We start from the raw sequence: 25,598 nt of genomic DNA, 5'->3' as shown, positions 1-25,598 counted from the left end.
CGTGTGTGTTTCTTCGGTGCAGGCCTAGGTGGCTATCACAATGCTAACATGATAACATACATGATTTATTCACTATTTATAAATAACTATTACAATTCACATAGAATTTTCACTTAGATTTAAAGCACAAAAAGCACTGTTTTCACGTCCACCGTGTGTTGACGGTGCTCTCAATGATAGCGGCGCCATGTTTTACTCCGGATTTTCTCAAGAAAATGATGTAAAACTGTAAAAATGCATTGTAATTAGGAAGGAGTTGATTGTTTATTTGTTTAAGGTTTTCCCAGTTTCCATATCGTTTACTCATGCTCCTTATGCAGGCAAAGTAAAAACACACAGTGAAAACCATTGAGCTATGATTTATTTAAATTTTCCCGGTACAAACCACGGGATGAAAAGCTCTAAGCCTGGGTATTCTGTAGTACCTCCCATCATATTATAAAGAAATACGGGAGACGAAAATCCCGCAACATAAAGATGATTAAAGATCTCGTGCGAGCAATGCCATTGTGCGTCAAGCGGAGAACCCGGTACGGTGTACGTATTGCGCACAAGCTTATTCGCATCATTTGACACACTGGTCCACTATGGCCAACCACAGAAATTCCCCATCCACCTGGCACCTGGCACATACCAGACGCTAATTGTAAAAAAGCGAAAGTGTTGAAGATTTTCGGTATTGGCAAATTAATAATACGCACACACGAAAAAGAGGGCAATCGTATCAATCTTTGCGCAGCATTAGAGTGTTTAAACTTTGCTGGCGCAACGAGTTTTCAAATTGTCACTAATGAGCATCGATCAACATTTACCATCATCTGACGATTGACGAAAATATACGGACAAAGTCGAGTTTAAACAATTCAAATAAAGCCCCAGGAAAAGGTTCATCTTTCTCTTTTCTACTCCTGCGATCCTGTAGGCATGCTCCTGTAGGCAGCATGCGAACCAACTCTTCCCTGTCAAGGTCACCAGCTGTGCATCATAACTTGCTACATCATAACTTGCGGTCCCGCGTGTATTTGCATCGCGTAACGTCACGCACTGGTCGCACTGCCGCCGAGCCGGTTATGCTCGCGGAACGCATTTAACACCGATTAGGTCGATTTTTTATTGTTAACGATGTGGAGACGGGAAATAATTTGCTGAGTAGAAGTTTGATGTTCTGCACCGTTAACATCATCATGAAACACTGACAAGTTCAAGTAACTTTCAAAAAGTTATTCTCGTTGAAAAGAAGTCTCGTTACAAAAATTAACCAGTTTAGTTCAGTGCGTTGACCCGACTGACACGGTGTGATCGGCAATCGGATCCCGTATCCAGAAATAAACGTCCCGGTCAGTACGACGCACTTCCTGATTTAATAACCGCAGTATTATAATAAATTCAACGTCACCTCAATCAATGGACGGCGTGATAAATGATCGAAAGATAAATGATACGGCACAGCGTAGGTTGTAGTGGAATTTTTGAATGCATTCTTCCTTGTTGCATGTCCTTGTTGTACTAAAATGTCAGTAGAGTCTCCAAGGGCTCCATAGCTTAAACTCTAAACTCTAAAAAGAACAGGGGACAAAACGCTTCCCTGAGGTAAACCGGCAGGGGGATGAAAGAGTGCATGGGAAGGGCAAACACACAATATAAGTGGCAAATGCACAAATAATGGTGTGCAAGTTTCATCGGCGCATCGATTGATCTTTTTTTTTGCCAAAAACTTGGCAACCAAACGAGACAAAGTTCTATTAAATCAGAATGAGCAAAGCAACATTTTGATCGAAGCAGCCCAATCATATTATTTATCTCTATTAACCTCTATCAACTATTTTCAGTCGATGAATAGTAGCACAAGTTTTGGATTGTGTATTTTCTGTTTTTGGATTGTGTAGACATAGAAATCATTTTATCAATAAACTTTAATACTAATCGAATGATGCATTCCATTCTGGTCTCCGCTGTAAGGTGGAACTATTGTTTATGGCTTTTTCCTACTGTTTTACTGTACCGGGACCCATCACCGAGGTTATCACCGAAGTGTTACTCGATTGCACCGTTGCTGCATCTGGTGTGGCTCTACATTGACTACCGGAGGAGCTTAATAAAAGCTTAAAGAGAGCATCAAACGGTTTCTCAATAAAGATGAATGCTAGCAGTGCGATCGCGTATGACAAGACGAATGTTGAGCAAAATGTTGAAATCTAGAACATAAAAAGCAACAAAATTGATAAAGCGATTTCAACTGTTACCAAATCACAATACATACGATCAGTTGCACATTGATGCGTGTATCCTCCGGGTAGTTACTGAAAACTATCTTCAGTACCGACATCTGCACAATGTAGAATCCAAACCCGAGCCGTGCCATTGCACGACTAAGAGCATTCCCGCTAAACCATCGACGGAGGGCTGACTTTCGATCGTGGAATGCAAGCAGCAAAAATGTCATCGAATAAAACGAACCTATCGATAGCTTATGCACCCCCGATAGAATTGACATCCAGATGGAGGGTTTATGGAACTGCATCATATTGTACAGCGGTGCCTGAAGGGCAAAAGCGACGATCGATATTGACGCCAAGGTAAACACATTCCTTATCTAAAAAAGAAAACGATATCGTATTTGTTTGTCATCTTACCTAAGCCTCCATATTGCAATGTAACTCTAGAACGATACGTTACCGTCTCGATCGGAAGTGTCAGCTCTTTGCGAATGATCTTATAGTAGAGTAACCCTGCAATCATGCCGGCAAAGAAGCTGCAGCAGTGCGTCTCGGTTGCTTCGTACGAATTCACAAAATACTCGTCGTACCACAATTGATATTCGTTTCCTCTGTAAGGTGTTGTTAAGAAAAAATGGAAAGTGCTTCGGTATAGTGTGCTTAATTTTAAAGATGCTGAATGTACTTACTTCATGGTCAGTGGCATCATTACATCCAGAGCGTATATGTACGTGTTGATCATTGGCAGCATGAAACCCACAACACCCAGGGAAACTGCTGTCCAGAAGGTAGCTTTTGGAAACCGCCACAGTAAGGTCATCACCACCAATCCTACAACGAATAGCTGGAAGTCTGCGGCCAAGTACCACGTGTGTATCAGGCACTGTTCCTCAGGCTGATAGTAGTTGTTGATGTACAGGAAGTTGATCCACCACTTTCGTCGACATATCAACCGTACTTTGGGCATAATTTTGTATGCGGATGGAGTTGTCAAGAAAGTATCGTAGCGAGATACGGTGAATAGCATCAATACAGCATACACTGGAAGTGATCTTTACGTAAGAAAAGAGAGCAATCGTCAATTGAGTGATCAATTGCGTAAGAGAGGAGCTTACCTTAGATAGCGATTAAGTAAACCTTGCCATAGTATGCTGATTCGAAAGCGTTTATTTTCCGTATAATCTAGAAACTGTACCACTAGCAGAAGTCCACTGATGCAAAAGAACATGTCCACTTGAAAGGGTATTATAGAAAACATCATCTGTGACAGGGGATGAGCTGAAAGCTGCATGCATTAGATGGAAAAATTTAAAATCATTTTAACGGTTTCAAAAACGGAAGTCCTTCATTTCACCTGCTCCATCGCCAGTGGGTTCTGTGCGGTGAACATGGCCATCCCAATAAACACGTGCATCAGCAATATGATGATCATTGTCAGCACGCGTATCAGGTCGAGAAAATCCAGATCCTGCTGATATTGGCTGTGTGTCGCCCGGTACGTTAACCGCATCCAATTTCTACGTATGGAAAAAGCAGTCGCCATGGTTGCCACTGTAAATGTAAGCAATCGACTAAAGTTGGTGAGTGTGGAGTTGCAGTACGCGGCCTGTGGATGTGCTTGATGTGAACATACCGCGACTCTTTAGCGTTTTTTCGTAGTGGTTTTCATCGGTGGAGTTCCGCGCCAGCCAACTATCGTAGCACTGGGACCCGATCGCTAGCAAGAGCAGGATCACGAGTAATGTAATGTAAGAAATATCGAGAACGTCTGCAAACACAAGCAGGATGGTTATTAACAATAATCAGTAGATTAAGAAAAGAAGGACAATCATACCCATGGGACGTTCCCTCTTCACATCGGTAGTACATTCCTCTATTTCGGCATATCCACTAAGGTTGTAACGTGTTCGAAGCTCATAATTTTGGCACACATTGATCAGGTGACCGTATGTTTGGCGGTAGTGGGCAACGTTGGGAAGCAGCCAGTCCGAAATTAGGTACTGGAAGATGTAGACTTAGGATTCGAAATTCTGTCGCACATTTTGCAGTGTTCACACTAATTGGCCAAGCACACACAATCTTATCAACAGCAGATGGGTTGGAGTGAATTTATTAACCTCCGCGCCAATTCATGATTATGCATAATTTATACCACAAAGATTTATGGTTTATGGTTCGTACGCTTGAGGGTATGCAAGCCAGTACGTGTTAGTAAGCTTTAAAATTGTATTCTTATTCTTGCAATTTACTTCGAATGTATAAATTAGACACATTAGGCGCAACTTACCCGTTTCGAAATGTTAAACTTTGGTTCATAGAATTTGTCTGCCGCCGAACCCAGCTTTTCCAACACGCGGGAGCACTGTTCAAGACACACACCGCGCGTGAGCACATCGTGATTGTACTGGAACGTGTATTTGGAGTATTTCTGCAAAAAAAAGATCCAACACAGCGCAATCCTTCAAATTAATCCACTACAATCTTGAATGGTCTTGATAGATCATTATTATTTACTTTAATAAGTCTCCATATTTCCGAGCGACTGTCCGGTTTAATCACCACCTTCGCGATGCAGAACACACCGCCCGGTTTGTTGTGGAGGCACTGCTCAATACTGTCGTACAGATGAAGTTGAGGAATACTCCAATATTCACTCTCTAAGAAATAGATTATAAAAAAGGTTCACAAACGCGAATGATGCTTTAGTCAACAGCTTTCACTTCTTCTATCGATTAATGATAAACGATCGATAAACGGAACTCACTATTATATCCTAGCAGCACATCAAACGCATCAACGGCTGCAACATGCCAGCCAACACACAGCACTAAGATCACAGAACGAAACATCATGGATGTGGAATTTCGTTGCTTAATGAAAGGAAACATTATCATCATATTTTAAATGCACTTCACTACTGATGTCAGATTATTGTTGATAATCTTTATCACTACTCTCCTTTATAAGCATACTTTATGAACAAGAGTTCATCCAACAAGAGGGTCCCAGAATGAACGATCGATGTGTTGCACTTCGTTGTCCAGCAGTGACTGGACATGACTGAGCTGGCTAGAGAAATGATCAACTGACATGCTGTTTCGATTCTAATGATCAGACCTAGATCGAAGGCAAATCCTCCCACCCCGCTGTTTCTTCGGTTGCTTTACAGCTTTGCTTGAATGAAGGCGGAAGTTTTCCTTTATGCTTAAGACGGTGTGGCATTCAATTCTTTCACTAAGACTACAAAAACTGTGTTGATTATGAATAAAACTCACATTCGAAAAGTCGATGAAGTTTATGATTCATTCCATAACAGGCTTTTTCGTTCATTGACGACCTCTACTACCTGTTTCTATTCCTTTTTGTTTGCTTTCCATTGTATCTCTCTGTTTTTCTAATCCGTCACGTATCGCGTCACGGGCAATTTTGAAGCTTTCGATTTCATCTCACCTGCTTGCAAACAAATCGATGGTTTTCTTTTTTTAGAGTGGAGCTTTTCGTAACATTGACCTAGTGTTTTAGTTTATTAAGGGTGTTTGCGTCTCGCCGGAGATTATTTCTATTAGCTTTATTGTGCAATGCTATTTTCACGGCTTTTCTGGTGTTGATGGAAACTGTTTCGTGTGATTTGTTTTGGATGCTTTTTTGGAATGCATGGAAAGTTATGCGTCAAAATTATATTTTTTGTTTGATTTAATTGTAATATAAAGTATAACTTCCTTCGTACCATACCAGTACTCACAAATTTTCCTAGGCAAAGGAAAAACACTCAGTGAAAACCATTGAGCTATGAGTCATTTAAATTTTCCCGGTACAAACCACGGGATGAAAAGCTCTAAGTGTGGGTATTCTGTAGTACCTCCCATCGTATTATAAAGAAATATGGGAGACGAACATCCCGCAACATAAAGATGATTAAAGATCTCGTGCGAGCAATGCCATTGTGCGTCAAGCGGAGAACCCGGTACGGTGTACGTATTGCGCACAAGCTTATTCGCATCATTTGACACACTGGACCACTATAGTCAACCACAGAAATTCCCCATCCACCTGGCACATACCAGACACTAATTGTAAAAAAGCGAAAGTGTTGAAGATTTTCGGTATTGGCAAATTAATAATACGCACACACGAAAAAGAGGGCAATCGTATCAATCTTTGCGCACCATTAGAGTGTTTAAACTATGCTGGCGCAATGAGTTTTTAAATTGTCACTAATGAGCATCGATCAACATTTACCATCACCTGACGATCAACTAAAGTAAACGGACAAAATCGAGTTTAAACAATTCGAATAAAGCCGCAAGAAAAGGTTCATCTTTCTCTTTTCTACTCCTGCGATGCTTTTTGCATATTGGCATCAAGGCTCTAATATTTTACAGCATGCTGTAGGCGCGAACCATCTCTTCCCTGTCAAGGTCACCAGCTGTTCATCATAACTTGCTCGCCATAGGCCGGTCGCGCGTGTATTTGCATCGCGTAACGTCACGCACTGGTCGCACTGCTGCTGAACCGGTTATGTTCGCGGAACGCATTCAACACCGATTAGGTCGATTTTTTATTGTTACCGATGTGGAGACGGGAAAGAATTTGCTGTGTAGAAGTTTGCTGTTCTGCACCGTTAACATCATCGTGATACACCGACATGTAATCTTCAATAAGATGTTCGTGAAATGGGATGATCCACGAGCGATCGATATGGAAATCTCGTTGCAAAGATTATCCAGTTTAGTTCACTGCGTTGACCCGACTGACACGGCGTGATCGGCAATTGGATGCTGTACCCTTAATTAAACGTCCCGGTCAGGTCAGTACGACGCACTTCCTGAATTAATCACCAGTGTTATAATAAAATCAACGTCGGTCGGCGTGATAAATGATACGGCACAGCGTAGGTTGTAGTGGAATTTTCCAATGCATTCTTCGTTGTTGCATGTCCTTGTTGTACTAAAATGTCAGTAGAGTCTCGAAGGGCTCCATAGCTTAAACTCTCAAGAAAAATATACCATCGTCTGGTACTATTTTTGTACGCCATTTATTACATTCATGGTGTACACCGAAAAAGAACACTTCGAAGCATAGGAATGGCAAACATACCATATAAGTTGCAAATGCACAAATAATGGTGTGCTGGTTCCACGGCATTTGAATAATTTCTATCCAACAGTGGGTATTTAGTTTTTTGTCCCCATTAGCGATGCAGATTGATGCCACGCATGCTAATGCAACTGCACTGATATATGCACACAGAGATGATAGTTAAATCTGTAATCAATAGAACGAGTCGTTGCGCCATTTTATCCTTCTTAAAATAGAACTTAAGTCATACAAAAAAAGAAGGCTTAAGTAATTGCTCGTTTTTGTTTTACTCTCTTTGGGTTATTTGAAAATAGAAATTACTAAAAGTATGCAAACTTACACAAAAAGATACAGTAAGCTAATAACATCCAGTTTTATGAAATTTTATTATTATCCAAAATGCATCCACTCCAAAGCGCTACAATTCATACGACCGTTTCTTTCCCACGTCGCATTGAAATCACTCACAACTCACTAACGACTCACTTGATCATAACTAACAACGCACATTTGTATGCGTAACTGCAACAGCTGTACTGCACTTGTTGCCGGCTTTTGTTCACCGGAAAACGATTCCGAACGGGTTTTTTTTACTTAATAAACAGTAGACTCGCACTGAAAGCTTACAATCTAGAACATATGTTGCATCCGTGCGGTATCCCACTGTATCCATTTCCTGTCTAACAATATTGCAGTACGCGACAAAGTGGTTCCTGTTGCTAGTGGCAACGGTACATACATTAACAGCAAGAAAATGGGTTCGGATAATTCGCAGAACGCGATTTAGAACAGTGCTGGAAAGAGAAAAACGCGCGATTTGTAATGTAAAAGGCAATAATCATTTAACTAAACATTCTTGATTGTGCGTCAATGTGGGGCAACTTTGAATCGGTGGCGTTTTACTTTGTGTGATTTGTGCACTTCCAACGGACAGGTAGCAGTTCCATAAAGATATGACGTTCATGGTGATAGTTTATTTAAGTCTCACAGTTTTCGCAGTGTTTTAAGTAGTGCCATTCAATTCCATTGTCAGAAAACGATGAGTTGTAATGAAATCGCTCGTTTCATAAGATCCCATTATCGCGATGTGACCGAAATAAGGACGCTTGTATTACATGATGTCCTAAAATTAGTTACCTTCACTGGATCTATGTGTTTTCCGCCAGGAATCGCTTATGATTCCCCATTTGCTTCCTTGGTTTCTCTACTTTTAAGACAATCGGGTTGGCTGGTACATCCATTAGAGACAAGTTGAATTTCTTCTTTGTAGATATTTTCTATTTAACAAAAAACAGAGTGCATTAAATATTAGTGCAAGAACCACATACATTTAATAGATTAAATTACCCTTTTTAAAGAAGAATACATGTTTCTGAATGTTTGAGAAGGGTAACTCTATCAGCAGACACATCAACGTTCCCATAATGTAGGCCAGCACAAGAGTGGATGAAGTTAAAACAAGCTAAAAATATGAAATAAAATGACCCAGCTCGATCGATTACATTACTGCCATATGATTTTTCACCGAGTATACTCACAATCCGCATATCGCTTACGTATATCGGTTGCCGCACATTGCCCAACGTGACGCGAATCACGAAGAGATGGCACAGGAACACACAGTACATCACCTTGCCCAGTGGTCGAAAGATCGAATTATTGAGGGTGGTCCGTAGAAATCCTGCAACGAAAAGTGGGAAACGAAAGGAACGTTCCCATTTCAAACGTTTCCTTAACGACATTTGACATTTGGTATGCTTACCGCCAACACCGAACGCTACCCCAACGAACAGTACGGCAAAAAGGGCGCCCCAGAGATTTCTCGCCAGTGCCGCGTAGACCGCTATCCATATGGCGGGTTTGGCAAAGTCGTACGCATAAAATATGTAGGCAGACAGTAGCAGCCCGATCGCAGCCGGTAGTGTTGCGTACCAAAGGACGAGAAAGCCCTGCGGTAGGACAAAGGCAAGAATCATAAATGTTAATGATGGATATGTTAAAGAAGCAGGAGGGCTTGAAACTCACCCTGTGACGAACAGCGATGAAGTCGGTTCGTTTTAGCTTGTGGTACATCAACCCAGCCATCAACCCGGCCAGATAGCTGCCAAAATTCGTGTGCGTCGGAATGTACATCTTGCGATACATTTCATCATACCACAGTACATACTTGAGGGCTCTTTTATGGGAGTTATGGGTAGAGAAAAACGAATTATGGAACCACACAGACAATTGCGAATGCTTTACGGCTTCAAATCAAACCCCCATTACGGGCGGCATTTCGCACCGAAAGGACACTTACTCGGGCCGTAAGATTACGACTCCTTCAAAACGATTGACGTATGTGACGATAGCCGGTGTTAGGAGTGCTCCCGCTACGGCCAGTGCTAGCAAAGGTTTGAGTAGCTTCGGATAGCGCCAAGTGAGTGCCAGCAGCGCAAGCCCGATGATAAACAGTTGAAAGTCCGTTGCGAGGTACCAGGTCTGTTGCAAACACTGGAAGGAAAAAAAAAACAACACAGAATTATACTTTACAGAAGTTGATTTCGTACAGTTTCCCTTCTATTTAGCAGTTACGCACTAGTAACAAGCAAATAATTATCGATGTTAACGGTCATTACTGAAGTCGATAGTTAAATACATATTTTCACTGGAGATACATCGACTCATTAAACTAAACTAAATGGCAATGAAACTATGCCTTTGCTAATCGTCCAAAACAGGGTGTGCAAATAACACAATTATTACGCGCTGGCACAATAATGATACGTGTAATTAGTGTTAACGCTACGTGACATTTAATAGCCCTCATACGCGGATATCGCGGGTACTGTCGATAAACCTGCACAACCTACCGGTTCCGATACGGTGACGTAGTTGTTCACATACAGCACATTAGCCCACCAGTTGGTTCTACAGTAGGTACGTTCGGTTTCGGCAACACGCTTCCATACCGGTCCATCCTGCAATCGGATCAACCAGGAAGCGTCTAGAAGCAACATAAACCCATACACCGGTGTCAATCTAGTGGAGAAAACGGAAACCAATAGGCACGTGTGTGAGAGTGGGAGGTTTTCGTTTTTCGATCACCCTAATGGCCTCTTTGAGATATGTCTCGAATGGAAAAGATTTACTGTAATTGTTAATAGTCCGGTATCAACATAGATGGACAGCTAAGTCATGCTTTAGTAGTGTTCTTTGGTGCCATGTTGGCTCACCCTTAAATTTGAATTCCCTGCCTCTAGAACATCCTTGAATTGTCCTGAAGAAACTTTCTAGATAAAGTTTATGATAATGGTTAAGAATTTAAGAATTTGATTTTAAAACCATCCACCTTACCTTATAAACCGGTACAGAATGCTTTGAAGAAAGTCCCACAAACGGAAGGTCCGCTGTTTCTCGGCAAAATCCACAAAGTGAACGGCTAGCAAAAATCCGCTTACGGTAAAGTACGTTTGCACCACCGTAATACCGTTGAATATCAGCATCGTAATGATCCGGCGGTAGTTCTGCAGAGGAAACGCAACAGCCAAAGTAATTGTTGTACGGTAGTAATTTCAACCCCCAAACGCATCATCTTACCAGCTCGACGTACTGCGGATTGTGCAGTGGAAAGATGCAATTAAACAGCATGGAATGGCCGGCGATGACGAGATACATCACGAGAAAACGCACTGACTGTATGAAGCGCAAATCCTTCGTGGATGTAGTCGCCTTTTTCCGTGCCGTTGTCAGTAAATGCCAGTTCCGGGGAAGGGAGAACGCAACCAGAAGAATGGTCCCTGTTTGGAGTGTAGGAGAAGGAAAGTCGACATGAAGCTTAGACTCGCACTTGGATTATTATCACACATACATCGGCTTGTTCCGGGCCGCTCGAGACCGGATCGATAGTAATCGCTTAATCCATCCGTTACCGTGCCGTGTGATTTTGTTTGGCGATATCGGCTACAATCGTACACCGTGGAGATCAGTGTGAGGACGAATAGCAGACCCAAAACAAGCAGAAACACAACATCAACCTCATCTGGAATCGTGAGCCGGCAAGGTACGTGAGTGAATAGAAATACATATTTCATCGTTTGGCAATGTCACCTAAAGCTTCCGAGGGCGATAGCAAACCGGACACGAGCACGTCCCGTTCTGCTTGCTGCCGATTCGTCACACAATATTCGACTGTGCTGTACGCCATCAAGGAGTACTGACGCTTCAGCTCGTAATTGACACATTGATTGGCCAAACGGCGGTACCGGTTACGCCAATCGAGCGCCTCACGGAACGTATTCGGATCGAACGTAATCTGTCGAACGAGGTTAGAATTCGATTAGAAAAAACTTCTCATTTCTTTGCTCCCATTTTGCTACAATATTTACACTGTTTTACCTCCTGAAAATCTTTCGGATCGAAGCGTGACTGGAAGTACTTCATCTGGGTGCGTCGATCGAACTTGCTCATCAGCAGATGGCAGCGGTTCATGCAGAGACCTCGCTGTAGTCGATCATGCCGGAAGCTACGTTTCGTATCGCTGGAGAATTGCTCTATCACTGACCACAGTGGTATGGTGTCGTTTGGAACGATCCAACTGTCTACCAAACAGTACGTGGCACGCACCGGAAATTCCTCTAGGCAGCGATCGTAATCGTCGTAGAGATAGAGTGGAGGCATCTGGTAGTAAGCCGTGACTAGGATTTTTTGTATTAGCACCGAGTTGGAGTTGGAGCAGTAGAGAGAGGGATGGAGCAAATAATGGGTTAGTTAAATGTTTGATGAGATCATTTATATTTATCAGGTATCACAACTACTACTGCCGGCCATGCTGCAGGTCGAACTCTTACAGAAATACCCGACACCACTGGTAGGTGAGAGTCATTATAGTTTTTAGACGAATATCTGTGGAAGTCTGGAAATACGTCCTGTGTTACCTGCACAATTAATCGTCGATAGCATACTTTCCTCCTCAGTTTGGATCTGGATTTATATCCCAGAAGTGTACGTGAGTATTGAAGCAATAAATATTCTGTATAGTTCCACCTTTCAAGAACGTAAACCGGTTTAATCATGCGGACGGAAAGATCCTTATGCCGCTGTTTGATTTCCACAATACATCGGTCACAATGATTTAAGATGAGGAATTGAATTAAGGGTTCCTAATGCTTACAGTCTACTTTGATTCTTGGTGACACATTTACGCAAAAATAATGTTTCTAGCAAAATTCTGAGATGCAGTTGAAATAGTGTTCAGCTTTAACTCAAGCTTAATCTCAATATTGTCGGAATTTAGGACAATCCGACTGCTCACACTACAAAGAAATTTTAACAATACTGTTAAATGTTACCGATACTTACTGTTGAATGATCCATCCTTTTCGCAATTTGTTTTGTTTATAACACTCTCTGCAATCTCTGAAACCACCGAAACAAACGAAAGGCAAACTACTAAGGCTCGTATCGTTAAACTCATCTCAACTAGCAATCGTGAAAGATTTCCGAGATGGAAAGATTTTTTCCGGCCGAAATCTGTTATACAACTGACCCAAAGCCAACCAACCATGCGACTGTCTATGGTTCGCACAAAATGCACTCAAAAATGCAACATAATTCTCTCTCCACGCAACTACTGCTGAATAATGCCTTCCGGGGCAGGTGGAGTATTTAATTGCACAGAGTTTCCCGGGTGCATATTTGCACCAACTCATCCAACCCAGTTGGTCACTCCACGACCGAAAGCAAATCTATAATTAATGTCCATCACCTTGAACCGGACCGGGCGAGGCGAGCTATCTTGAAGGGAAAGGTGCACTACTGTGGGGTGACGGAAAACAAAAAACTCAAAGACAGACACAACGTTTCATTTCCACTCTATTGTGTGAGTGCATTCTTACGGGATTTTCCTATTGTTGCAGCAAAATCAGTGTACTGCCGGCATCTTTCCTTCGGACTGTTGTTAGAATACGTCGGGTTGGATTTAATGTTTAATGCGAATCGATACACAATGACGTTCGTTGCACCGCCTGTCAAATAGCTCATTACCGATTTAAAGCAGTTGATTCAGCCGGGACCGAAGAGGCAAACGTGACCCCCGGAGGTGCGTCAAACGTACGATGAAAAGCGATTCCTTCGGGACAAAACACTGTCAACATGCATCAATCAATTGCGCTGTGAGTCGGTTGTAAATATATTAATTTCGGATCAGCGCCCTTCTAGTACATTGTGATACACACTATCTTTTTTATGTGTTGGATGCAATCACGCTCAGCCAGCAATTATCATGGATCTTTCCTTTTATTACGCTACCAATAAAGAGACAAACGGAACTAATATAAAGAGAGCCACCATCTATCTCACAACATGTAAATAGCTTTGCTTTGTCCGTCGACATCAACAGAAGCAAGAGTGCAGTTTGCAAAAAACCTGTATCTACTATTTACGGATTTATCACTTGTACTTTTATATCTCACTGAAGCGAATATACAGTTGAAATCAACAATTACAACCACAAAAATAAACCGACAAACAAAACACAAAAATCACACATTTTTGCGCACAAGCAAACGTAATTGCAAAAGGTTGATTACACATGCTTTTGTCATTCGTGTATAATTTGTTTTTGTGGTACTCTCATTACAAAATACCGGTTTGATTTCACACGTTACATTAATTTGCTTTGTGATTATAATTTGAGGGTTTTAAATTTTCTGTAACCGAACTAATCCTAACCAAGACGGCTTGAATGGGTGCAGTGGATTGATTTGCATGCTTACGTTAAATATCAACTACGACATTATGGCTCTCCGGGCACGTGGCAGCGGATTTTTCCTTTTTTTTTCCACTGTTTGTTGTAGTTTTTGTTATTTCATTTCACCTAGTAACATCACGTAAGGTTTTCCCGGTGCTGCTACACTATCGTATAAAAAAAGTCTATCTGAATTAAATTTCGTATAGTAACCGCTCAAGGGAAAGGACAGCATGTTTTTGCCATCATTGCTTGGAACATTGTTTACGTTTGGATTCGAATCGGTGTGGGATGCAGTGAGTGGCGTTTATGTACAAATGCAAGACTTGCAAGACTATCAGGCATTTTGGTCGTCGGACAATGAACAAGTTTCGCTGCTCGGTGTGTTTGCGCTAGCCGTCGGATAACTTCCTCAACCAGCATCAATTTACTTGCTTGACACAGTGCACCTTAGCTACGGGACGAGCGGTTGTCTTGTTTGTGTACTTAAGAGTGTGCCGTTTTTATATTTTAAATATTACGTTTGGCAAAACGAAACCACGCGGAAGCTTTCCTTTCTCATATGGCTAGTGTGTGTTTGTTTCAGAAGAAAAAACCTAGCACAATAGCCTAACAACAAACGGAATAACACGAATTAGATATCTTTATCGGTTTTAATCTCAAAACACTACTCAAACACAACGTTTGTGAATGACAGTGAAACAAAAATACTTAAGTCTACGAAATCGTCTACAGGTATATCGAGGGTTTGAGTGAAATTGATCGCACTGCGCGTATCATACGTTTACGTTAAAAACAAGCTCGATCTTTATAGCGGGCCATGTTTCGTGCCCAAAACGATGCGCACTAGAACGATCCGATTGGCTGCTTATTGGCCTGTTTTTTCCCAAATGCATTCTAGCGCATGAGTTCATGATTGTGATTACGGTTTATACCGTACCGCCTGGCGTTACATGGCGTTACCTTTATCTCTACGATTCGTATCGAATCATGTAAGTACATGCGAGCAAATACTTTCTTCTATCTACCGATCATTCTGTCCTACGCAGTTCTGGACTCGCGTTTGAGGTATGAAGACAGAAAGGATGCATACCAAAAGCAATTAATTATAGAAACTCGTGTTTCTTCTAAAGGATTCCTTTCATATTGATAAATCAATCGCTGCTTGTTTTATCCGTTTCCGTTTAATAATGTGTTCATTTGCTATTGAACATACAACCTTCATCACTGAATCTTGGTGAGTGTGCCTTTTTATAAGTGAGCTAATTTCCTATTTATGATTTATTTTCCTAAGGTGTAAGAAAGAGTACCAAACTAATGATGGCTCTGCTAGAAGTGCGGCGCCAGATCGTGTACTATCAATCTCATGCTCATCATCATTAAACACTACGGGTGCAGTAGGTTATATTTTTGTTGCTTTTTGCTAGCGCCTAGACTGAAACCTGCAAATAAGTATCTACCGTACACTAATCATCATTTACAAACTATGTACAATTACATTTCACTTTGCTTTGCCTGCTCTCTCGGACGACTTTGCGCTTCTTTTCATAAATATCTAACAACAAACAAATACGCCTCTCGATTCACCCCAAAAAGAATGCATATGTAATGCGCACATCTTTCCATGATTGTTGGTCATCGTAATATCATGTATTTCAAGCGTTTACTAAATATATGTTCCCATTTTTGCTTGCTTTGCTTTACCGAGCGGTACGTAAATACCCTACCCTACACTTGTCAGAAAAGGTCAGTTTACGGCACGAGATAATTTCGAAGGCTATTCATCAACCATTCCCTCCATTCCGGTGCCGGTGTACTGTTGGAGCGTTTAGAAGCCCTTTGTCAAAGTATCACAACCACAATGCCATTAACGACGGCGCTGTACCGAGCGTACCGTGATCACAATCTAGTAGAACGGGTTCACGTAATATCATACACACTCGTCCTGATTCTGTGCGCAGTATTTCGGGAAGATCGGTTCCGCCCGCAGTCCTAGCTCGAGTAGATGATTCCGGAACACCGACATCCGATTGTACACCTCGAGCGGCACCGATTCGCTGAACCGTTCCTCCGTCGGGTCAGTCCACAACCGTTCGGCAAGGGCGGATGCACGCGGCCACAGACGGGAATCCAATATCGATTCGTCCACCTGTTCCGTCCACAGGCACGCTTCGCCGCCCAATATCTGGCGCATCTGGAGCGAAGTTAGCTTCATCTCTTCCCACGGACGATGTTTGTACACCGTCTGCCAGTTACGGTACGGGGAACAAGCGCCTTCCCCTGTCGAACGCCAGCTGCCAAAGCCACAGTCCAGATACCACGCGTCTACATGCGATATGACCAAGCTGTACCCGCTGTTGATGAGCTGGAAATTTTCCGGCCACTTGCTGCCACCCCACACCTGCACAGCGAACGTGTTCTTCGAGAGACACGGCGCACTAGTGAGCCCGCTTGACCACACACCAACCATCCGTGGAGCCGTAGCATTCTGACCGCTGGCCAGCTGTAATCGGTGGTACGCTTGAAGCATAAAATCACACCACAGCGTACGCATGTCGGAGTCGTTAAAGTGTTGCTGCCAGCATTCCAGGTTCACCTCATCGCCGCCGATGTGAAAGTAATCCAGGGGACCCACAATTTCCAGCAACTCCTCGTACAGCTTCTGCAGAATTAGGTAGGTGTTGTTATTTTTAGGGTTCAGCTGACCACACGGTGGTTCACCGCAATAGTTGCTCCACGGTTGCTGGTTGATGCACAGACTGAGCTCACCGAGACCGTGCTTGGGACCCCAATCCCATCCATTGCCAGCGTGGGCCGGAGCATCGATCTCCGGGATGATCTGAATGCCGCGAACTTTCGCAAACGCTGCCAGGGTACGTACATCGTCCGGTGTGTATACTTCACGCTCGGAGTACGCCCCGTAGCGCGCTAGTTGCGGATAGTGTTTGGAGACTAGCGGGAAGCTCTGCGAGTCTGTAATGTGCCAGTGGAAGCGATTCAGCTTCGAGTGTGACATGCCGACGAGCGTACGCTTGATCGAGTCCACCGAGAAGTAGTGCCGGGAGGTGTCGAGCATAAGGCCACGGTAACTAGAAAGAAAAACAACACGTGATAATCTTGTTTCGAGGGTGAAAACACGATGAAGATGCATTATTGATAACTTACTTAAATTTCGGCACATCCTCAATGGACGCCTTGTTCAATACTTTCAGGGTACGCTCTTCGTCGTCGAACCAGATCAACTGCTGTAACGTTGTGAGTCCATGCTTCGCGCCGAAGAATGTGTTTGCAGATATTTTAATGATCAACACCCTAGCGGAATCTGCAACGATACGGCTTGTTATGAAGGTTTGGACGGAAAAATAAAGTAACTTTACTTACGCGTCACCGTCATATTGTAGCTCTCGTCCGTATGTAGCGTCAGATGCGTGTCAGCTGACTTTTCCACGTGAATGTTCACCTCGAACGCATCCACATCGTACCGTTTGTCGCTAACGAGCTTAAAGAAGTGAATCTTTCCCACCCCAGCATCAACCGTACTGCTTGGTCGTCTTCCAGCGGTGGCAGCATCGTTCACTTCCGTTGCCACCGGACGTTGTTCGGTCGCCGGGGGTTGCATTCCTGCGGGAACGGAACTGGCTGGTAGGGCACCTTCGATCTCCTCCAGACTGGCACCATGCGCAACCATCACACCACGGATCTCGGCCCGCATCACGTCGTACGCTTCGTGCAGCAGCTTTTCGACCTGTTCGAACCGGGTCACGATCTTGACGTGCATGTCCGACAGCCGAAAGCGCGACGTTTTGCTACCGATCGTTGTGGCACCGGTCGGTTGGGGCCAGATATTGATTGGTCCGCAGGTCATCGTACAGGTAAGGTGGGGTATCCGTTTGCCGGATGAGCTGCCAGAATTCGTGCTGCTGCTACCACCGGGTCCTACATCGCCATGGGACTGCTGGGGCGATTGGGGCTGGTGTGCGTTGTTGCTCGTTTCGAAGTCCTCTGCAACGCCGTCCACGAAATGGTGCCGTACGCATCGATTGTTTACGCATTTGTACGTCCACGAACGTTCGATGGGACTAAAATTTGGGCAAAAAACACGGACAGTAAAATTCATTAATAATACAATCAATAACTTCTGCTGTCCGATTAGGTGAGGTGCGTTTAGTTGTTGTTATATCATGATTCTAAGTTCTAGAGAGTTTTGACAACCCCAAAAACATTCAATTATATCATATTGGCCGTTTAAATAGCGTTAGCAGCAGCCGTTCCAAAATGCAAACCAAATAAGCACAAAGTTTCCATTAAAAAACCAGACCAGCATTTTCCTTTAACCAAACATACACTTCATCCGCTAAAGGACCGCCGCACATTAAAAATCGCCATTCGGAAGCTAATTGTGCTTTATGCTTCCATTTCCGCTCATTAGCATGGTTTTATCGCTGGGCAAAATCGTTAACAGCTTCGTGATGCTTCATGACGGACGGCCGGCGGTGGTCTGGCTGTTCGAGACATTTACACGGATCATAAACTACGACCGTTGATTATCTGGTCGGCCGCTATGAGCTACTCTCTACGAAGAGTACGAAGTTCAAACATGCACTTGTTAATTTCAGCAGCAGACAAACAAACAGGGGGTCGAATAATGGAGGGTCGCGTGTTGCCTTTTTGTTTCTTCACTCTTAATGAAAGTAGTTTATCAATCATTTGCCGACTAAACTCACTTACATCCCTCACAAAAAAAGTGTAATATACTAAATTTCCAGTGGTTCGTGTTTGATTCGGTTAGTACGATAAAACAGGAAGCGAACTTACTTTACAGGGATGGCACTGGCACGAATGTTATCACCGTTAGGCGTCGCGCTGGCCAAACTTCCATAAATGTGCGTATTGTAGATACCCATCGACATCGCTGTCGACGGTTTGGGCGATTCGGACGTGTCGTTCCAGTACAGCAACAGCAGGAAGCTTCCCAGAATGCTGATAAATCCTACCACGACGACCTTCTTCATGGCTGACCTCGTGAGGGCTATCTTTTTGAACATATTTTTCAGTACAGTGCTGCGAATGTTTCGAGACTGGGATGATGCTACCGAAGAGCGCTGGAAGGAGACAAGAAGCGATAAAGTATATAATTAATTTAAATATTTAATGATTTATCATTTTGAAGGCAATGTAATTATAACAATCTTACAAAAAAAAAGAAAAGAATGCTACAAATTGCTAACATAAATGGTCTATTGTTTGTATAATAAAACTATATATTTTATTAATTTATTCATTTGCTATAACATAAAATATCCATATGAGAGTATAACCCGAGTAAGAACACCAGACATGGGTATGAATCAATTGTTTTCCATAACCAAATTATCAAAGCTGAAACGTGAAACTATTCTGCTAGCCAATCAATCACAATCACTGCACCGGACGCCAAATTTAACGCAAGAAATATGTGTCAATCTATTTATTACGAAATGACAAATCTATGCCGAATGTCTCCATATCTGGACAGGAATCGATGCCTTGGAGAGCACGCAGTTTGGGATGAACGTTCCGACTGTAAGGAATTAATTAAATTAGAGCACCTGAGGTGAATTCGCCGTATAGATGGCGTTTATTGCGGGTCGATTTTATGTCCATTTCGATTAAATGGGTGACAGTGCTGGGGTTTTCAGCTGATGTGAATTCATTTGTAAATCAATTGCAGAACCCGGGCAGTGTTAAATGTTTTAAAAGAATTTCAACAATGAAATAGGATTTGTGTGAAGTTATTTTCATAACAGATTTAAAACTTTTTAACTAAGATTTACTTTTTTCACAAAAAAGTAATAAAATTGAAGAATCTATCTTCAAAATTAAATTAACTTAATGGTAGCGGGTAACTATTCTTACTGCATTTATCCCAATTCGTCCAATTTACTATCTAAGATAAATGTCACAATCACGATGAACTTTCCCATTTGAAGAATGATTTATGTCACATTACGAATCAAGGGCACCACAAACTTCGCATTCTGATCCGTGCTGGAGGAAAACACTCACATACGCTCAGGTCCAATTTTTCACTTCACACATTACGCCAGCCCTTCTCACAGGTGAATCTAGTGGGTGCGTTACACCTGAAACTAACAAAACCTTTTCCGAGATGGGAGGAGCAAACAAGAAACAAACGAAAACAAAAATCACCAGAAGCTTTGTTACGAACTGTAGCAAAAAAGTTTTCTGAGTATGCCATAAGAACTAATCAGGTGAAATTGGCGGCAAAAGTGGGTAATACAACTGCAGCGCGGCCAAAAGTTCAAATGGACTCAAAGACGTTCGAGGACACTCGTGAACGCGATGGAAAAAAACGGCTCAGGAAGTAGGTAGCTGCTTCACTGTGCATCAACCTCCGGCCAAAAACGCGAAAACTAGTGTGAGTGATTATTATTAGCAAGACAACGAAATAACCACACTAATGAGAAAAGTCTTGCACTGATAGCGCGTGATGGACGAAAGGATGTTACTCCCGGTTGATTCTCTGTTATGTTATGTTGTTAGCTTTTAAGTAAAGCTTGTTTGATGATTTCCGTTACAGTGTGACACATATTCTGGGTTTTCTGATAGGGTCTCTTCGGTGGTACTGAGTCTCTTCTGTCATAAGTGTCACAATAGTAAGGCCATACTCACCTATTAATTTAGCGTTATCAAAATTGATCAGAGATTAATACTCTCGTCGTAGCTGCTACTTGGATTTGGTACTTGATAAATCAAATCAAGCGAACCAGGGATTAAGAGTGGTCGTAAAACAAAATATGGAAAATAATTTCTGTAAACTTAACACGTAACCAACCGCGTACAACAAACCAAGACATTTGCGAACCTTTATGCGCGAGGAACAAAAAGCACCATCCACGCGATACAGCATCAACTTTCACTACTTCTCTCTTTGCAGACGTATTTTTTGTGTCTAATTGAAGGGTCACGATTCACCGCGAGATTTGTACACCAGGTTCGTCATTTAATGGTAGAGAGGCAGAGCAAAAAAAAAAAAACAAAGTACCCAGGGGGAAATAATGTGACATTAGAGGTAAAGATTTTTGGCGAAAGTGACGCACCCGATGACGGCAGTACGCGATGCGGACCGGTAATTAAATTTGCTTCAAATGAATCGTGAAGCTGGCCCCCCGCTAAACAGGGTGTCCATCGTCGAAAAATGGCGAAAGTGTTGCTAAAGAGTGAATTTATGATGGCGAGGCACTTTTTTCTTTGTTGTCAGTCCATAGTCAGTCCTAGTGCTTGTCTTCCGCCATTCCGGTTTTTTTTGCGCCATTACGTAAAGCCACATTGGACAGTCGGTTCAAACCAGACGCTCCGATGATGGAGGGGGCTTTGGACATGATTTTAACGTGGGATTTTTCTTCTTGTTTGTGGCACTAGATCGTCGCTGGATTTGTCTGCCATTTACGGCTTGTTTTGAATATGTTAATAAAATAAAACAACAACGACACAAAGAGAGAACACCCAGAATAGTTTGATGATAAGAAGCTATACATAGCCAGAAAGTTTAAAAATAATATTTAATAAAAATGCAGCTAGAAATTCGATTATAAATAGAAAAGATTGCTTACCCTACTGTTGTAATCATGAGCGAGCAACATATTTAAATTCTATGAAGACATGTGTTTAAAATACCTGCAACGACAAAGAAGAAAAAAGCACAATTAAACGTATTGAAAATTAGTAATATATTACTTGTACATTCTACATTAGTCTACCAGTTTAATACTAAAAAATCCCTTTATTTAAAATAGTTTCCAATCTAACAATCCAACGTCAATAGGAACAAAATTCATAAGCCTTACACTATGCTTCCGTTGCATTAATTCGCTTCCCGAAAAAGGCAGGAAGACGAATATAAGACAAGGAAATTAAAACTCCAAAGAACATGTTGATCTACACAGAAAACACTGCATTCGCTCAGCTGGAAAACTGCATTTGGGACATGTACATGCTCGTACCTCTTCGTGTGCGCCGGTTTTAGATGCTTCTCATTCAACCCACCCATCAAACCACTGGCCCTCAACCCCGTCTACCTTTCCACCTGTTTGGTCACATTCTTTTCTCCGCAAAAATGTCAACTACGAACGGGGAAGCACCACACAAACCCACCTGGTGCGCTGTGTGCGCTCTTGTAGCCGTGTTGCGCCAGCAAGAGTAATACCGCCACAAGCAGATCTTTGCCGTGTCACCGGGTGCCCGGTGAAATGAATTGCGAAATTTCAATCTATCTGAAATAATTGAATTGGAATTAGGTACCAGTCTCGTAGTGGATGGTAATAGTAGTAGCAGTGGTGATAGTAGGAGTAGCAGTAGCAACTAGTCACACCGTAAGTCATCGTGACTGAGGATTGGGGATAAACTTAGAATAAAACAAAAACAGATCGGGTTTTTCACGAGTTCCTTCCAAATTCTTCTGAAATACAAATCTACTGCCTCTCACGCTTTCTTCCCTATACCCTGGTTTCATAGAACAGGACGTCGTTATTCTCCGTCGGGCGGTTAAAATGGCGGAACCGAACCCAACGGAAAGCTCGTTATATCTTTTGGCGAACGAAACGAAATTTAAACCTACAATCCTGAGTAAATGGAACTGCTAGCAGCAAAACCCGCCAACCACGCGTACACGCAGTAACGAACCGCAGCAGACGGGAATGATAAAGTTCTCGCATTCTCGATGACCGCGAAATATCGCTGCGTGGTTGATCTAGTAGGGATTATTTTTACCATGCGATGGCGGTTCGCACCGATGATGATGATGGTGATGGACGGGTTTTTGGTGACAAATTGATGACGCTGCCGTACGGACAAGGAATGCCGAATGTTAAGACGTCTTTTTATATTTTAAAAATAGATCATGGAAAGTTGTTCCATTTTCTTAAACAACTCGTAAAAGAAACATCGAACAACAATCGAATAAAACGGCCAAAATGAGAAAAGCCTCAGAAATAAATATTTCAATACGCAGGATATATTTATAGCACCAAGTTCATTACTGGTTACCAACTGAGCCATAAAATAGTCCCCGGTATATATTTTTAAATGCTAATAATCTAATCCTTTGCAGAAGATTGCGAAATTCGCCGTTATCCTTCTGCATACCGTAACTGAGGTAGCACATTATTTTAAGCTCTCGTAACTTCATCATTCGGCTACGGCGAAACCAACGCCGTAGAAAGATCGTCCGCAAATCAAACTCGAAATAGCAAATTAAAATCCCGATCCAGATGATCTCGCAAACGCGCGCACGACGTGTCCTTTTCCAACGCCAGCGCACCAATAAAACCACCAATGATTTGCCGCAAACTGACGCATAAAACGTGTCCAAACCCGACTCTCCACCCCGGCATGGCGTTGAAATTCATCTAATTAAGAAGGAAGTGGCCGGGACGCCATTACGTAAGTTATCGTTACCACAAAACTTATTTGGTAGCGAGAGAACGTGGTGGAAATGTACGCGGTGTATGTGTATTTTTAACGCAACCAATCAATATTGTTTGCCGGATGGGGTGCGTAGGGATGGTGGAGGAGGGTTTAAGTGGCACCAGGGGAACCGACCTGCGGGTAAGGGTAGTTATTTCGATTTCCACTTATTTAATCACCGGGTGTGTATACATTTTACTCACTTCCGTCCCAGCGAAGAGGAGTAATGGAGGTGAACGGAAGTGGTTTGACATTTAGATAGGTGGTTAGTTTTATTTATTTATCGACATTCGGTGTCTTTCGACTGAAATCCCTTTTTTCGCTTGGATTAATTTTTATAACCAATACTTAATAATATAAAGCAATATACACCCTACAAGCGAGTAGCAAGATGTTACAAAATTAATTCTTTGTAAATAGTAATTGCATTGTTAATTTCGATTTTTGATGATCGGAAAAATCTATTCTATTTTCCTTAACCTTGTTACGACCACAAACATCAAACCAAAACCCGCACTAATTTTCCTGACCACCAAATACCACATACACGAGAGCACACTTGCGTCCAAACCGTACGCACACGTACACGCACCGGGAAAGCACGTGCGCTGCCCGTAGCAGGCGTGATGAGAAAAAATCACACCAAACTAACCGAACGATACCGAGCGGCCAACTGAAAGGGAAGCATCACTCGACAGCATCGACATCGACGTCGAGACGAGCACGAGCATAAAACACAGGAAACACTAACCCGATTCTGTCATGCTATGCCGGGGCCCTACCGTTCAAATCCACTAATCTCACCCTTACCACCACAACACAAAAGGTGGTAAATAGTTCACCCCTTGCCTGGGTACCTGGGCGCTAGGGGTTCCTACCACAAACCGGCGGTTCCTACCAGCCCGCAGTTCATTATGATCACTGGGCGCATTTTTGCTTTCTTTTTCGGAAGAATGAACAAGAGGTTGGATGAAAGAAAAAAAAAACCACTAGCCTCCCTCAGTAGAGGAGTACGCGGGCACGGCCACACAGAAGCCAGCACATGCCGTAAACCTGAAAAGAACAACCAATAGATAGAGGTGCAGCAATAGCGAGCGGGTGGTGCGGGCGTTCGATGAAGAGCAGTACACAAATCACACACATTTGGGTGGGACAAATGGGGACAGGTGATGCCCTCGGCCGGGCGCAGTGGAATCGTGGAAAAGCCAAGAAACCAAACGAAAAGCTCTACAGGGCCATAAGGCAAAAGGGAAACGAACGTTCCTTCGGTCATGCTTGGCGAGGATGAGCCTGATGTTTCATTGCTTTCTTTAGTGACAATTTTCATTTTCGTTTTGGGATGCTTAGACAAAGGCATGGAAGAAAAAATATTTACAAATATTACCACGTATTTTGACGACTTTTACATCCTTTGAAAAGTTACCAAAGCACTGACATTCCCTGTATGCAGCTAATTGCAGGGGTTTCGGAATTTTTCAAATAAAAAAAAACTATATTTTCATCAAATACGTTTTTAAGAACGGAAAGTAATTCATTTTACAAAACAGTGTAATACTTTCTTTACAATTTCATTTAAACGAAACAATGAAATTTATTTTATGGGCAAATTCATTCTCTAATATAATTCTTCCACGAAAATGTGTTGCGAATTGCCTTACCGAAAGGCGTGAATTTAATCTTTTTTTTATTTCAATTGCTTCTTTTGTTATATAAATTGATGCAAAGTGAAATACAGTAAATGAAAATAAATAATAAATAATAACGATAAAAAAGGTAAATATACATTGAAGAAATGTACGACAACAACAAAAACCACAATAAAATAGCTTGCATAATGTTGAAAAAAACTTTTCAATGAAAGACCTAAAAAACTTCACCACAACATCCCCTGCAAGAAAAAGGAAACCCGATGCGCTTTCCACCCGGTTAGCGAAGGGTAAGGACACAAAAGGATCGAACGAAAATCGCCTGAGGTGGATAGTTGGGTAGAAAATGTCAGCAGTACGCACCAGCATGCGATGCCCGGTGAAAGCGCACGCCAGAGCGAGAGAGAAAGTGATGGCTTTCCACAACAACAACAAAAAAACATACGCGCGCACCATCAGCTGTGA

At 42.4% G+C, this 25,598-nt stretch overlaps 3 protein-coding genes across 4 annotated transcripts in view; all 3 read right to left on the bottom strand.

The window, feature by feature from the left end:
• Positions 1-1,885: 1,885 nt before the first annotated feature.
• On the bottom strand, positions 1,886-5,110 carry LOC128300838 (nose resistant to fluoxetine protein 6-like). The gene is made up of 11 exons (XM_053037051.1): positions 4,981-5,110; positions 4,731-4,873; positions 4,504-4,644; positions 4,051-4,216; positions 3,850-3,984; positions 3,571-3,767; positions 3,332-3,501; positions 2,906-3,268; positions 2,677-2,827; positions 2,261-2,593; positions 1,886-2,195 (listed from the first exon to the last, which is right to left on the bottom strand). The coding sequence occupies exons 1-11, from the start codon at positions 5,108-5,110 to the stop codon at positions 1,986-1,988; spliced, it is 2,139 nt and encodes a 712-aa protein (XP_052893011.1). The 3' UTR covers positions 1,886-1,985.
• Positions 5,111-8,468: 3,358 nt separating this feature from the next.
• Positions 8,469-12,750, bottom strand: LOC128300840 (nose resistant to fluoxetine protein 6-like). The gene is made up of 13 exons (XM_053037053.1): positions 12,636-12,750; positions 11,673-11,971; positions 11,385-11,589; positions 11,146-11,316; positions 10,875-11,074; positions 10,632-10,801; positions 10,148-10,316; positions 9,595-9,788; positions 9,321-9,471; positions 9,058-9,244; positions 8,834-8,976; positions 8,643-8,757; positions 8,469-8,572 (listed from the first exon to the last, which is right to left on the bottom strand). The coding sequence occupies exons 1-13, from the start codon at positions 12,748-12,750 to the stop codon at positions 8,469-8,471; spliced, it is 2,223 nt and encodes a 740-aa protein (XP_052893013.1).
• An 812-nt stretch (positions 12,751-13,562) lies between these two features.
• LOC128301190 (probable beta-hexosaminidase fdl) overlaps positions 13,563-25,598 on the bottom strand; it is a 36,145-nt gene continuing 24,109 nt past the window's right edge. For both annotated transcript variants that reach the window (XM_053037546.1, XM_053037545.1), the window contains 5 exons: positions 21,636-21,699; positions 18,838-19,124; positions 17,404-18,101; positions 17,188-17,344; positions 13,563-17,111 (listed from right to left, as the gene is read on the bottom strand). In XM_053037546.1, coding sequence (XP_052893506.1) covers positions 15,953-17,111; positions 17,188-17,344; positions 17,404-18,101; positions 18,838-19,124; positions 21,636-21,665 — 2,331 coding nt within the window. In that variant the 5' untranslated portion in view covers positions 21,666-21,699 and the 3' untranslated portion in view covers positions 13,563-15,952. The remainder of the gene's footprint in view (positions 17,112-17,187; positions 17,345-17,403; positions 18,102-18,837; positions 19,125-21,635; positions 21,700-25,598) is intronic.

The sequence above is a fragment of the Anopheles moucheti genome, chromosome 3 (genome assembly GCF_943734755.1).
Source record: "Anopheles moucheti chromosome 3, idAnoMoucSN_F20_07, whole genome shotgun sequence".
Lineage (NCBI taxonomy): Eukaryota > Metazoa > Arthropoda > Insecta > Diptera > Culicidae > Anopheles > Anopheles moucheti.
This window is presented reverse-complemented; position numbering and strand designations above follow the sequence as displayed.

Bases quoted from the DNA above. Each gene is read 5' to 3' on its own strand.
- LOC128300840 (XM_053037053.1), bottom strand. From the start codon at position 12,750: ATGAGTTTAACGATACGAGCCTTAGTAGTTTGCCTTTCGTTTGTTTCG. The intron at 10,802-10,874 runs GTAAGATGATGC...TTTCCTCTGCAG, and splicing joins ATCCGCAGTACGTCGAGCTG to AACTACCGCCGGATCATTAC. The intron at 8,977-9,057 runs GTAAGCATACCA...TTTTCGTTGCAG, and splicing joins GGTAGCGTTCGGTGTTGGCG to GATTTCTACGGACCACCCTC.
- LOC128300838 (XM_053037051.1), bottom strand. From the start codon at position 5,110: ATGATAATGTTTCCTTTCATTAAGCAACGAAATTCCACATCCATGATG. The intron at 3,768-3,849 runs GTATGTTCACAT...TTACATTTACAG, and splicing joins AAAAACGCTAAAGAGTCGCG to TGGCAACCATGGCGACTGCT. The intron at 2,196-2,260 runs GTATGTATTGTG...TTTATGTTCTAG, and splicing joins GCATCAATGTGCAACTGATC to ATTTCAACATTTTGCTCAAC.